This window comes from Paralichthys olivaceus, chromosome 11 (genome assembly GCF_024713975.1).
Source record: "Paralichthys olivaceus isolate ysfri-2021 chromosome 11, ASM2471397v2, whole genome shotgun sequence".
Lineage (NCBI taxonomy): Eukaryota > Metazoa > Chordata > Actinopteri > Pleuronectiformes > Paralichthyidae > Paralichthys > Paralichthys olivaceus.
In genome coordinates, this window is record NC_091103.1 from 15631347 (window position 1) to 15645392 (window position 14046).

At 43.2% G+C, this 14046-nt stretch overlaps 1 protein-coding gene across 4 annotated transcripts in view; it reads left to right on the forward strand.

The window, feature by feature from the left end:
* Window positions 1–11347, forward strand: part of sik2b (salt-inducible kinase 2b) — a 45298-nt gene extending 33951 nt beyond the window's left edge. For 2 of the 4 annotated variants that reach the window (XM_020088511.2, XM_069534911.1), the window contains 6 exons: window positions 1216–1438; window positions 1539–1829; window positions 4379–4536; window positions 5327–5440; window positions 5670–5758; window positions 6387–11347. In XM_020088511.2, coding sequence (XP_019944070.2) covers window positions 1216–1438; window positions 1539–1829; window positions 4379–4536; window positions 5327–5440; window positions 5670–5758; window positions 6387–7023 — 1512 coding nt within the window. In that variant the 3' untranslated portion in view covers window positions 7024–11347. Of the gene's footprint in view, window positions 1–1215; window positions 1439–1538; window positions 1830–4378; window positions 4537–5326; window positions 5441–5666; window positions 5759–6386 lie in introns of all 4 variants that reach the window. The other 2 variants (XM_020088510.2, XM_069534910.1) reach the window with 1 other exon arrangement.
* Window positions 11348–14046: the final 2699 nt, after the last annotated feature.

The window sequence follows — 14046 nt, forward strand, 5'->3', positions numbered from 1 at the left end:
TGCAGCTGACTTGCCCTCTTATGTAAGCCCTCAGGCAGCACTCACATCAGACAGGACAGCTGCCCATCCTGCACGGCTCCTGGACACACACACATGCAGTGTGTTCTTCCTCTCCCTCTCTCTCTCTCTCTCTGTTTATCTGTGCCAACCAGAGACCTTTTCCTCCAGGCCTGTTGTTGATCTGACCGATTATTACAGAACACAGTTGACAGACTCACACACCTGCAGGGCTAAACACCCGTAAACACACTTGCACAGACAAACGCATCCATGCAGAATCATTCTTAACGGTTTCTTCTCCTACCAGCTGTCCAGGCTCCATTAAAGAGTGCTGTGTATGTTGTTTAGTGTGTGCATGTGTCTGTCTGGTACGCAGAACAGAGCCGAGACAGAGTGCTTGTTATCTGCATGAATGGACCATGGTTATGTAAGCTGGTCCTGTGATGATGATGTGACCTAATGTGGAGCTGAGTGAACACACATGGACGGGAAGCTGCCGCACTGCTCCAGTGATCTCACCGCTGTGACTTCCTGCCCGTCAGCCAACAGCTCATCTTTTCTTGTTTTTTTAGTTTTGGCCTTAGTCGTTTTCCCTCTCCTGTTTGTTTGCCCTTTTCTTTTTCTTCTTTTCTTCTTCATCCCATAACTTCTCTTTCCCCTCATCATCCCACCACTTGTCATCAACTGTTTCTCAATGCCGCTTTCCACCCCTTGCCCTCAGTGTGTGTGTGTTTGTGTGTTTGTGTCAGTTGAGTAACAGCATTCCTATCCCAGCACACTACAGAAAGCAGATGGGGAACTGGGCAAAGCTGCTCTTTCTAGAGCAACACCAGGCTTTCCGGTTACTGCAGCAACTCATGCAGATGATCTTTGTGCTTGTATAAATGTGTGTTTTTTGTCTTTTGTGTGCATGCATGTGTGTGTCAGTCACACAGCACTTTCAGTCAGAGCTCGTTTCCTGTTCCTGCATTCCTACGTCCCCCCTAATTGAACCCTCGTTCTCAGTATGGTGGTCCCCGTCTTCTGTCCAATTGGTCAAGTGTGAATAATGAATATTATGTGTGTTTGTATGAGTTTGTGCCATGTTTATGTTGTTAAGATGCCTGATCTCACAACTCAATGTGTCTTGCTTCATTTTCTTCCTGACACAGTCAATACTGAATGAAAGGTTATTGTTCTCTCTCTCTCTCTCTCTATCTATCTATCTCTATCCAGGTGAATGGCTGTCTGCTGGACCCCTTGCCTCCCCCCACTGTCCTCCGCAAGTCCTCCACCTCGTCGCCTAGCAACATGATGGAGATGTCTATCGATGAGGGCATAGAGACTGAGGAGCCCGACACAGAGGATGATCCGCCCCACTTGCTCATGGCCTATCAGACGGCTCGGTTCGGCCAGCGGCGACACACTCTCTCTGAGGTCACCAACCAGCCAAACCAAGGTCTAATATCTGCCGATGAAACACACATATTTATTCTCTGTCACATGCATCCAGTGCTAACACGAAGCTGCTGTCTGGATCCAAACATTTTCTCCTTTAGGTAAATTATTCACTCTAGGCCACAACCCTTCCATGGGTAGCGTGGACTCAGACATCGGCTACGACATGGGCTCCATGCAGAGTGACCTTGGTCTACTTGAGGATCCCCCCTCTCTCTGTGAAATGGTGCCGGCCAGCTCCGCCCCTGGTGTCACTCCTACGCCGTTCCTGAGCACTCGGCCCGCCAATCCAGCAATGGCAGCCCTGACTTCCCAGCACAGGGAGACGCACAACCGATCCCCTATCAGCTTTAGAGAAGGACGCCGTGCCTCCGACACCTCCCTCACCCAAGGTCAGAATCACCAGGGTTCATTATTTCTGTCTCTATACCCTAATCACCCTCCTCTGTTAAGGCACTTGGACAACACTGACTCTATAATGGGTTAAGTATCTTCCTCTATAAACCCAGACACTCCATTTGAGGGTCGACCTCAATATGCACAAGGCCATTCTACTTACTTAAAAGAAAGTCTTGCTGCTTGTGTTATGTGACATCTTATTTTCCCTGCAGCTTAATGGATGAGATGATGTGAGGCTGTAAAATTAAAAGATGGTTAAGTTCCCCACCAACTGAGATAAATCCATCTTAAAGTGGAACTACACAAAGTTTAAACACCAAGGTGTGTTTGGTGGGCACTACATAGTATAAAAAAAATAAAAGTAGCATGAAGCCAGATAGTAATGTGCAAAATCTGATCAATCACCTCATTTAATGTCCCAACAATCATTGTCTTTTGTGCCTTAGTTAAAATTTAAATGTTGATGGAGTACAGTTATAAAGAAGTGAACTCACCCGACCTCTGTAGCCCTCCTCTCATCTCTGCCTGGGGCACATCCATTCTCAAACATTTGGCACCATTTTGCTATGGTTTCCTGGTGCAACAACATATTTGCTTGGAACATATACAACAGGCTTCGAGGAACATGTCTCTCATTTGGTGGGTGTGACAGCAGTGTTGCCTAATCAGCAGCGGCATGTATATTAAACATAAACTAGGATGTCACTGAGTAGAGCACATACCCCCTTATGTCCCTCTTTGAAATCACATTTAAATCAATTTAGAACTGCACCAAATATCTCAAACTCTCCTAAACATGCCTGATATTTCGTTAAGATCCATTAATTATATTCTCTGACAAATCAGTGAAATTGTTGAAAAAACATCTCATGATGTTAAAAAAAGTGATAAAAAGAATTCCTGGATCCTGATTTGAATTTGCACCAAATTGAATGGCTTCTTCCTTGATCCATACCGCATCCTTCCACCAAGTTTCATGGTAATCTCTCCAGTTGTTTTTTTCAAAATCCTGCTGAAAGTCAGACAAATAAACCAACGCAGACGAAAACATTACCTCCTTGGTGGAGGTAATAAGAAATTACATTAATTATCATTTTAATTGGCTAATCCATTTTGCATTATACTTATCTCTGGTTCAGGTCACACACTGGTTTTCTAGCTGAACTGATATACTTTGGTTTATACAGTTAAATTCGATGTGGCATAGAGAAAGTTTTAAGAATTAACTTCTCAAGTGCAGAAAGCCTAACCTGACTTCTAACCTATGGATGGGCAATGGTCGGTGCAGTGTTCTTTCAAAAACCTCAATAAATCATAGTGCAAAGCAGTTACAAGATATTATTATTATTCCCGTTGCTACATCTACACAGCTATTGCAGCCAGAGAGAGATGCTTTGATATGTCTGATCAGTTGTGTATGCAAGCGTTGATTTAACCACTGATCCGACACACAGATCTCCTTCAGCTCAGTCACCACGCGCTGATCCATGCAGCACCAGAGAAGAAGAAGAGCTTTTTCTCATGACACAGACGCAACACCCCTGCTGCAGCTGCTCACACACACACACACACACACACACACACAGACGTATATGCTGTCTTCTAGATAAAAGTGCCTCATTCCCACCCTCCTATTTGCTCCCCCTCCTCTCTTTCACACACTTTTTTCCCCTGTCTCTTCCTCCTCTCCTGTGACGGCGGTGATGATTCACCATATGAATCACATACAGATATTTGAAGGTTTCAGCCCACATATCTCCCCCTCTCCCTCTTTCCCTCTTCATTTTCACACACTCTCCTTCTCTCTCTCTACAGCTCATTCTCCGTCTTGCTTTTCTTTCTCTTCCCAAAGTTTCAGTGTGTGGCAGGCCAGCTCTGTCTCTGCTCCACGTCAGAGAGAAAGAGGGTCTAAACTATAAGATGAAAACATGAAACAGTCTCCATCTATCTCCACATTTCCCCCATCTACAGCTGCATTATTATGTGCCTGCTGGTTCCAAATCACCTGTGCAAAGTAGAAACTATAATTAGGGCTTAAAAAACATGCTTTACCTCTCTAGCTCTGCATTGACAGCACTGCACTGTGTTCCCAGTTGGTATTTGCAGTTATTTATTTATTTATTTTTCATAATCCTCTTTGGAGAGTGTTGATGCGGTGGATTCTTTTGCGTCAGACAGCTGACTCCGGTTTTAAATAACTCCCACCATTGCAGTGAGTCAGGTCCTATCGTTCACAGATACAGCTCGTCACCACTGGATGGGTCTTATCAGAGCTACTTAGTATTGCACACAAATACACACACACACAGAGGCAGATACTGTCACATGCACACAAACGCCCACAGACACTCGTATGACGTACATCCAGTCACATTGTCAGATTGGAAATGTGCTAACCGGTCGACCAGCTAACATCAATGAGTATTTGGTCTGACTCTGTTAGACCCTCTGACTTCCTGTTGTGAAGAGAAAAATGATTCTATTGATCAGCTGTAACAATCCATAGTGACTCTGTTTTGTGGGGATTTGTTTGTGCTCGCAGGTCTGGTGGCATTTCGTCAGCATCTCCAGAACTTGGCGAGGACCAAAGGCATCCTGGAGCTGAACAAAGTACAGATGCTGGTGGAGCAGATGGGCTCTGGGGAAGGGGCCATCATGGGGCCCCTGGGACCACAGCACCACTTGCACAACCTCCTGGAGGTTAGTCCTACTGCATAATCACCCATACACACACATTCAAAATCTTTCTATTCCCAACCAACCAAATCCTGTTCTCGGCCACAGTCCCTCCACTATCCTCATCCCATGTTACCCAGGAAAAAAAATGCAAGCACCCAGGCTGTTGTGTAACATCAGGAGAGGCAGCCAATTGTAGCTTGTTTACTGTCTCCCGTCCCCCTGGGGCCTGGAGCCTAGAGCCTAGGCCAAAGTGAATGCAGCCATTGTTGAAGTCAGTCAGACATACCCATAGTAGTGCCTGGTACTCAATAGGCAAAGCTGCAAATCGCACAAAGACGGACACACATGTACACAAAATGATGCACACTCTGCAACAGGAACCATTCGAGGAAAGATCCGCAACCCCCCCCCCAGCAAAAAAACCAAACACAACGCTATCGTAGAAGCAGACAAGATCCAGTTGTTTTCCTCTTGTCCATCTTTTATATTGCAATAACACAGCTCTTGTGGGTTATGATGCTCAGTCCCCATCATCCATTTAATTTGCTTTCATTTCATTTTACTAATGTGTAATCCCTGCGGTGCATGCCATTTAGAGAAAAGCATCTGGCTGATCAGTCACCACACAGACATTTAGGCAGGAGACAAAAGGGATAATTCGGTTAGACCACATGAGGAAGCACCCAGACCCTGACACAGCTTTATTAACCTGCAGGAGATCTGGGATACATGTGCCCTTGAGCATGTGTGCATGGGCACACAAATGGGCACACGCACCCCATGTTCTAACGCTTTATGTGTCTGATCAAAGGGTGAGGCATCCAAGCAGCAGGAGGGCCTAGCTTTATACCAAGGCGCGCCACAGCCGCCTCTCCTGTCCCGCAGACAGAGTTTGGAGACACAATACCTCACTCATAGACTTCAGGTACAGTCTAACACTCACTCTTTATGACTATACTCAGTGATGCAAATTCATGCTATGATATAGACTTATCTTATCAAGCCTTGATTTGCAAAATATTCAGTGATATCATTTGGAAATTTAAGGATAATCAGCTCTGCCATGATGTAACAGTTATGACAGCTCGTATCCAGTTACCATGGTAGTTATCCTGAGTTCAGTAATAAGTCCCGATCTCTCTTCTGCCCAGAAGGCTAGCGTCCTCGCTAACAGTCCTGCTAGCTGCCAACTTTTCTGTAAGGAGACTCCTCGAAGTTTAGAGCAACAGCTGCAGGAACACAGGTAAACCACACTGTAAACTTCTGCACCACACATTGTTTCTTAGATATTCAATACATGATCTTCTCTTGAATTGAGGCAATTTCGAATAAATCCAAACAAGAAGAGTCGTAAACTGTTCTACACCAAGAGCCAAGGATTTTCAGTCGGGGACGAAACTCTGTGTCAGGGCCACAGTTGCCTGGCTATGGAATCAGACTTGAAATGCCATTTTGTTTCAAGTAATTCATTCAGAGTTTGTGTTCATTTTTCAAATTTTTTATCAGACGTTATTTTGTGTTTGTTTTGATGCATGCTTCCTGCTGACATCATTTTCTGCCTCTATTTTATATGGATGTAGCTAAGAAGCTAGATATTTTCGTAGGTTCTCCAACCTTCAAATAGCACACCAGATGTTTTTCAATCATGGAACAAAATTATGATTGTGGTAGCAATTCATTAGTCTTGGAACCTCGACTTTTGCAAAACATGCAGGAAAAACCATGTTTGAATTCAGCATTTCAGTTTCCCAATCCATTATCATTCTAAATCTTGCCCATGAGTGCTTATGCATGAAGTTTTTAATGGTCTCTTTCTTAGTTGTGTTATCTTGATGTTAGTGCAATGTAAAGCTCTATTGCTCTCCCCGCAGACTGAACCAGAAGAGGATGTACCTGCAGCAGCAGTCACAGGGCATGGGGCTGCAGACCTATTTCAACCAGATGCAGATAGCTGAAGGGTCGTACCCGACAGGCAGCCCTGCCCTGGACCTAGCAGCATCTCTGAGTTCCCCGCAGGGCCCCGCCATTTCAGCCGCGCATCAGCCTCAGCCCCAGCAGCCGGGCAGTCCTCAGACCTCGCCTCCTTTCAGCCACCCCCTCAGCTTGAGCCCCATGATGGAACCGGGCAAGGGCCTGGTTTATGACCCCTACATGAGCCACCACCATTACACCCAGCACCTTCCCACTGCGTCTCACCTCCACCACCAGCTTCACCAACCTCATGAAGCCTCTGCCAGTGGCCTGGGCTTCAGCTACGCCACATGCTGTGAGCAGCAGGCCATTGGCCCTTCCACTGAGGCTCTTCACCCGGAGCAGTATGAGTTCCCGCTGGACCCCTCCACGCTGGTCCTTGCTCCAGGAGAGGCTGAGGCCGGAGCTGCTGGTGGGGGTTTTGCTGGTCCGGGGCAGTCAGACTGCCTGAACTTGCCCGAGCTGCAAAGCTCTCTCCTGGACAGTGAGATGATGGAGACTGTGGACTCCCAGCATGGCTTCGTACTGGTTAACTAATGCCAGCTGAGGGGGTTAATACAAAGCGGTATTAAGCAATGAGAACCTACCTAGCATTGAACCAGACAGAATGGAGATATAAGTGGAGGCCATAAGAGTAGCAACAGGGAAGGAAAGGTGTTAATTTTTGTATGACTAATACAAACTTAATTTCTTAGTTGTGATGAACCTCAGACAACATTTCTACCAAAATCCTTCCTTAGCCTACCTCCCTTTCTCCTTCTGCTCCTCTGTTCTTGTTCTCATCAGCCCTGTGAGGCAGGAACGGGTCCGATACGTGGCGCAGCGTGAGCTTCGCCAAGCTGACTCTGTTGCCAAGGACATTGTGCCACCTGTGAGGACTGCGCCATGCAGCCCGACGAGGGGGGGGCGGAATGCTGCACATCCTGGAGTACAGCATTTCACCTACTAATGGTTTGAAAGTGAACTTATTTCAGACCGACTGGCAACCAAAAGCACAATGGCTGGCAGTGCTGTTTGTATTTAAAATAGGACACCACATCTACACACATCTCAAAACACTTTTGTGCATTTTTTATTATTACAGTAGATTAAAAAAGTGATGTAGAGAAAATCGCCCTCATTTATCATGGTACCATGGATATCACCACAAATTCAAGTGTTAAAAGTCTCACTTTTGAAAATAACTTTACACTAATGTGAGTGCACCAGCTCACATAGCAATCATGCATAAGTTTCAACACTAACATTTAGAGTGTTCCTGCAGAAATCCACTGGTATCTAAGTTTGTCATTCACTTACAGAACTAATAAACATGCTGGGCGCTGGTGAGTGATGCACCATTTGTTGAGCTTTAGCTACATTTGTGCTTTTAACAGTGATAAACTCTTTCCAAGCTATATTTACAGTTAAACTAAACTTATGAAAAATAATAGATACAGCAGCAGTCGTTTGTCAGCTATGTGACATAAATAATACAGTTGTTTTGTTTGTTTTCTTCGTGGTTTTTGTAACTTGTAACTACTGATCCTGATTTATTTCTTACACTACTGATCTGAGTCTCCTCCTTTCCATCCGACTGCACACACACGATGCCAGGTTTCATGACACAAAATGCAAGAGGATCATTTTACCAGTTTTTAACAGTGGACGCGTGTCTGTCTGTTTTAACAGTTGAATTGTGGGTCATGCGCACGCCTGATAAATGAGGGCTGACGTAATCACACGTGTTTGGTTGAGAAGTTGCGGTGTTAGACAGTTGATATTATTCTATTTTGTGGCAATACTGAAGCAATATTAATCCTTAATGTCAAGGGATTATGAATGGAAGCCTCACCTGTACAGCCAGCTCTGATTGGTTCCCGGGACCTCTGAGTCGTCAGCAGTGACATCACTTGAGCTGATGATGTAACCAGGAGATAATCTGTCCCTCGCTCGGCCTGGAGGGACGAGCCTGGAGACAGTTGTATGAATGTGTGTGTGTAATGTGAGTGCGTGTGAGACTATTGTTTGTTTGCACAATTCAGACTTCAAATCTTTCTGCATCCATCACATCATTTGTAGTCATTACTGAAGAAGACGAACACTGTACCGACTCCTCCATTCAAAATAGCACAGACTGTGTTTTCCCTCAGCACACAGTTGTAGCTTATGATGAATTCTGGTTTACATCGTCAGTGCTCCGGTCATGCCTCTGTGTTGTTTTAATGATGAAACGTGTTTGTAATTATGGAATGACCCCGTAAAGATTCCCTGCATTAGATTTAATAAAAGAATGTCTCCTCTCTGATGTTGTGGCCGCTGTGAGACAAAGAGAACATCATCGGTTGCCTGACACTGGATTTTGACGATTGTCTCACCACCGCCGCTCTTTGGCTGACAGCACGCCAGCAGCAAGACGAGAGATTGTTTTTTGTTTTTTTACGTAGTGTTCAATCTACTTGAAGTGCACAGATGTATTTTCTCTGACAAATGTCGATTTAAAAAAAAAAAAAAAATGTCATTGGTATAACGGGACAGTGAACGTCAGAGAGTGGAGATGATATTGTTTGACTGTGACCATCTGCCATCAGAGTGCGTGACCTTTAGTGGTCATGGGTTAAAGCGTGAAAGAGTTTGTCTACATAGCTCCCACAGCTCACATCTCTCTTACAGCTCACATCAGACTCTTTAAAGTACAGATGTGGTTCTTATTAGTTTTTAATGATGGTTAGAAAAAATGGACCAACTGTGGTTGCAGTCCTGTGCAAGAATATAAGGAAAAATCCACCCTAAAATGCTTTCAACACTGTTTCACAACCGATCAGGGATGTTTTTGTCTTGATCAAAAATAAGATGTCAGAAAACTCAGTAGAGCTCATACTACCACCTAGGCCCGACAGATCCTTTATATTTTGTCAGGTTGCACCAAATTACAAACACTGATTGATATAAGTACCCGGAATATGTCAGATTTTTTTTCATCAAGATCCATGAATCCCTGGGAGATCAGTGAAAATGTTGAAATCTCGCAATGTTAATGAAAGTTTAAAAAAAAAAAATCTGGATCTGCCTCTTTATTCGTAGATGTGCCAAACCAGAAGTGGAATCAGTGGAGAAAATCCCAAGGCCCAAAAACCAAACAGGTTAAATAGTTTAAGAGACACGCCATTTCTCGATGCCAGAGATAAAAAATTGGATTAGCATCAAATTTAAATAGGTTTTTCCCCTGACCCATACTATATCCTTCCTCCATGTTTCATGGAAATCTGTGCTGTAGTTTTTGTGTAATTCTGTTCACAATAAAACCCACATAAAAAAAACAACAGAAAAGGGTGAAAACTTAAAACTTATTACTTATTAGAGGTAATTAATCAAAATTTGTGTGGCGGCAATACAACTAATTTAGACTGGTGGCTTTGAGCAACAGTCTCAGAACATATTTAGTTTAAGACAAAGAAAAACACAATTCTGTCAAGTTTTGGTACTAACGCATAAAAGATGATAACCAATGCATTGATTATCAGAACTGTGTATTCACTCCTGAGGACAACTGATCTATTAGATCATACAGTATCACGTTGAGGTATTTCTGGAATTTTCTTGTAATGCCCTGTGGATGTAAGAACAGATGACTTTGTAAGTCACCATGCAGCTCTGATGTTTATCTGTCACAGATGCTAATAACTCCTGGAACAATGGCCTACATGTACCAGACTGTAGCCACAAGACATGTTACACAACAGGTCTCATGATATTCCACCTCTGAAATGTACTAACCAGCCGGCTAGATGTATGTTTTTATATGATCATATGTGACAAGAAGCTCAAACCCAGTCTGTGGGTCAGACAGAAGTAAAGAACCGTGTTAGGCAGGTCCAACATAGAATCATTGTAAATACGTGACAGTGTCAGAGAATTAAAGGGTGGATTTCGCCTTAACATGAATATTTTTTGATGATTGTTTTCTTTTCATTTTATTTGTCAATGGTCGGGCTAGAACAGCTACAGGATGATCTTTGGAAGTTGAATACTGGAGCACTTTGACAACGAGGGGGGAGGAGAGATATAGCGGGGAGAGAGGAGGTGACGGCGTTGGAGATGGAAAAGGTTTGTGTTGCTCTGCCGTTTCCTGGCAGATGAAACAAACCACAATCTGTAGGAAACACCTTTTCCCCTCTCTCTTCCCCACCAATAATGGACACAAAACAGATTTCTTTCAAAGAAAGACCAGACATAGAAACACTTTATCTGATTGTTGATTTTTATCCAAGAGAGAGAAACACTTCTCCGTCGATGAGTGTTCTTTGTACCAATTTTAGGGATGTAGTGAATCTTCAGTACAAGTTGCACCGAGGTTAATTTTGTGTTGAACGTGAAGTGTTCAGTGTGCCTTTTACTTTTTGGTATTTTCAATCTAAATTTAAGATTTTAAATACAACCATTATTTCTGCTCGGACCCTTTTATTGTTTATTTTATTATGATCACGTCTTTCTTTTCTGTACTTTTTTGTTTTGTTTCTGAAAGTTAAGTAGAGCCAGGTTTTACAAAGGTACAAAACCAAAGTCCCTCAGAAGTTTCCCTGTACAACCCACCGTGTGGAGTTCTGGAGCTTCTCTGTCAGCATCTCTACTGTGCTTTTTTTCTTGTTGGTCAATCAGTGTATGCCATTTAAAAGTATTATAGCAATATTTCTCTAGTTGAAGACTCAAGTCATGAAGATTCTAGTGGACGTGTCTCAGAGTATCATAATTTCACCTCCTGCTGATAAAACACAAACATCAATCTATCAATAGAAATACAGTTTTATATTTACCTTCATTGATGTTGACCACACATAAGCTAACTTGCTGTTGAGATTAAAAAAAGGTTTATTGAACAGAACGGCATTGTGGGTGTTTTATTTCGGGGGCTGTTGAGTCATAAAATCTGTGTGTTTTGACAATGATTTGAAAATGACTGGTTATTCAAACATGGTTATAAAGCTGACACTAAGTATTTTTTTTACAACACACTCTGCCATCGTCTCTGCGTGATCCACTTGTCCTGTAACGACAAACTGCAGCCGTCTGATAGCGCCCCAGGGCTGCACGGCGTAGGCGTGAGTTAAATACCTGGAAAAATGAATCACACCGAGAGCTTCATATAAACTGTTGAGTCATAGCTGAACCTGAAAGCATTTCAGCCGGAGATGAAGCACCTGAGGCGGTCAGGGCTGCAGAAGCTACAGAACTGGTTTTCTTGCATTGTTTGAATGTCTAGATTTTTTAATGCCAGACTCCGAACTACATCTTCTGCTAACAGGGTTAAATGACGTCATAGTGAAAAATGAGAACACTCAGGTGACAGTTGTGATTGGAGATGTCAGAGGACACAAAGGGAAGGTGGTGTGTGAATTACCTGAGGCCGTGAACTCTTCCCATCTGCTCTGACTAACAAGTGAGAGGACACAAAGGGAAATGTGCTGAATTGTTTTCAAGCACCTGTTCGTTAGCGGCTGAGTTATTTAAATAAAATCAGACAAAAAGATGACGCAGACACGTCCAACCCAGATACCACAGGAGAGTTCTCACCAAATTCAAACCACTCCCACCTGTAAAGTTTTAACTTACTAGACCAGGAAACTAACAAATGTTCATAAGACATTAAAGGTTTGGTTCAAATCCAAGGAAAATGTGTTTTATAAGAGGTATCTAACCACGTAGATTGTTTTAATGGTCATGATTTGAGATGAGCATCTGAGATCCATCTGCCAAAATCTTAAGAAGCAGAGAGGTATAATCTATATGAACAAAACATAATTTGTTTGTACAAAGCAAGTTGGCTAAATAGTTTTCACAAGTAGAATGGCATTCAGTAGAGTATATGTCCGCACACACTCATAAATATCAGCCCCGTAAACCTTTCAGATTTTTTTTCATGGAGATCCATGAATGATTTTGTGAGAAATCAAGGAAAATGTTCTCTCAATCTCACAATGTTAAAGAAAGTCAAAAGAAATTTCTGGATCAGCCCAGTACGATGGATCCCCACAAAACACTGGTGATTCTGCCCTGACTCATCCTTTCACCAAGTTTCATGGTAATCCATCCAGGACTGTTTGCATAATCCTGCTAACGGAAGAAAGGAGTCAAGTCAGATTCCTAATTTCGATTTACTGGAGCCGTAATATGAAATGGTATTGTCCATCACATTCTAATATTATATCTGCTTCTGGGTGACTATAGGTTACAGGTTAGGTGTCACAGTAATACTTTTTTAGTTTTTCGGGGATAATTATTTCAATTAAAAGTTTCTACTGCATTGAACACATCATATATAACTCTCTTCATCTCCATTGTTTTGGAGTAAAGGCAGTGATCTGAAATCACATTTAGCTGGTCTCCATGGCAACCACCTGTCAATATTTATCAAACTACATGAAACTCAAACACCTTTTTCCTGATAACAAAGTGCAGCTGTGGTGAAGGACAGGGGCCTGTCCCAGGCCCTGCTCTGCTCGGACACGGCTTTCAAACAGCTCATGTGAAGACGTTGCATCGTCTGTAAATACATTCAGAACAAAATGTGCCGGTTTATGATGAAAAGGGCTTGAAAACGTTGTGTAGAGGTCTGACACTATTGTGTGGAAATAATCATGTAGAGAGAACACGTCAATCCAATCAGCCCATTCAAACAGAGAACAGCTAATCCCGCTAACACACCACCAGAACTAGGTGAGAACGAGGGGGGGGGGTTCATCTCTTGTCCTGGGATCAGACCATGTGCTACAACACAGTGTTGATACTGCTGAGCCAAACTGATCAGTCTGAAACATGGGGCGGCTCACACTGTTCACGCACATGGATCAGATTTCAGTCGACATTCGCATGTTGCAACTGTTTCCTTTAGCGCAAAGATGATTTGATGCTGCAAAACCGAGCTGAGAGAGACGCTCTGCTGTAGAGCGACACAACGCAAGATTCAGCTGTGCTCAGGCTCCCCCTACAGGTGGGATGCATAATTCACTGTCGTAATTACGAGTTGTGTTCTGAGCCTAAGCACTCTGTAAGTTTGAAAACAGGACTTGTGGTTTTTTAAGTTCAGATTTTTTAATGCTCTCAATCAAAACCCTGCGTTTGCACTGAAATACACCGAAGTTGTGCTTATATTTCCTGCAGTCTAGCTTGAGCTCCTCTCCTCCTGCTCACGCTGCTTCTGTGCGAACGTGAAATCTGTTCTCTGATTTTTTTTCCCCTGCTTAATTTCTTTGAATAACAGGTTGGTCAAAATTCCCCAACCAACAGAACCCCATGTTGTAGTAATGACAAATGAAATAGTTCTGCTCTCCTTTGGTACGTTGCTGCTGTTGGTATTTGTTCTTGTTAAAGAACCAGAGAAGTTTTTATATTCGCTAAAAATCCTTGATTTTGCCACATCCATTTTGACCAGTGATCTATCTGCTGGACTCCTGCTCCATGAGTGCAGAGTTTTTAGTGAGAGCATAACAAATCTGGATGTAAAATCAAGAGCAGAGGAAAGAATACAAAAACAGACACTTCTCGTGTGCACAGAAGCAGCGAGAAGAGCTTATGCAGGAGCAC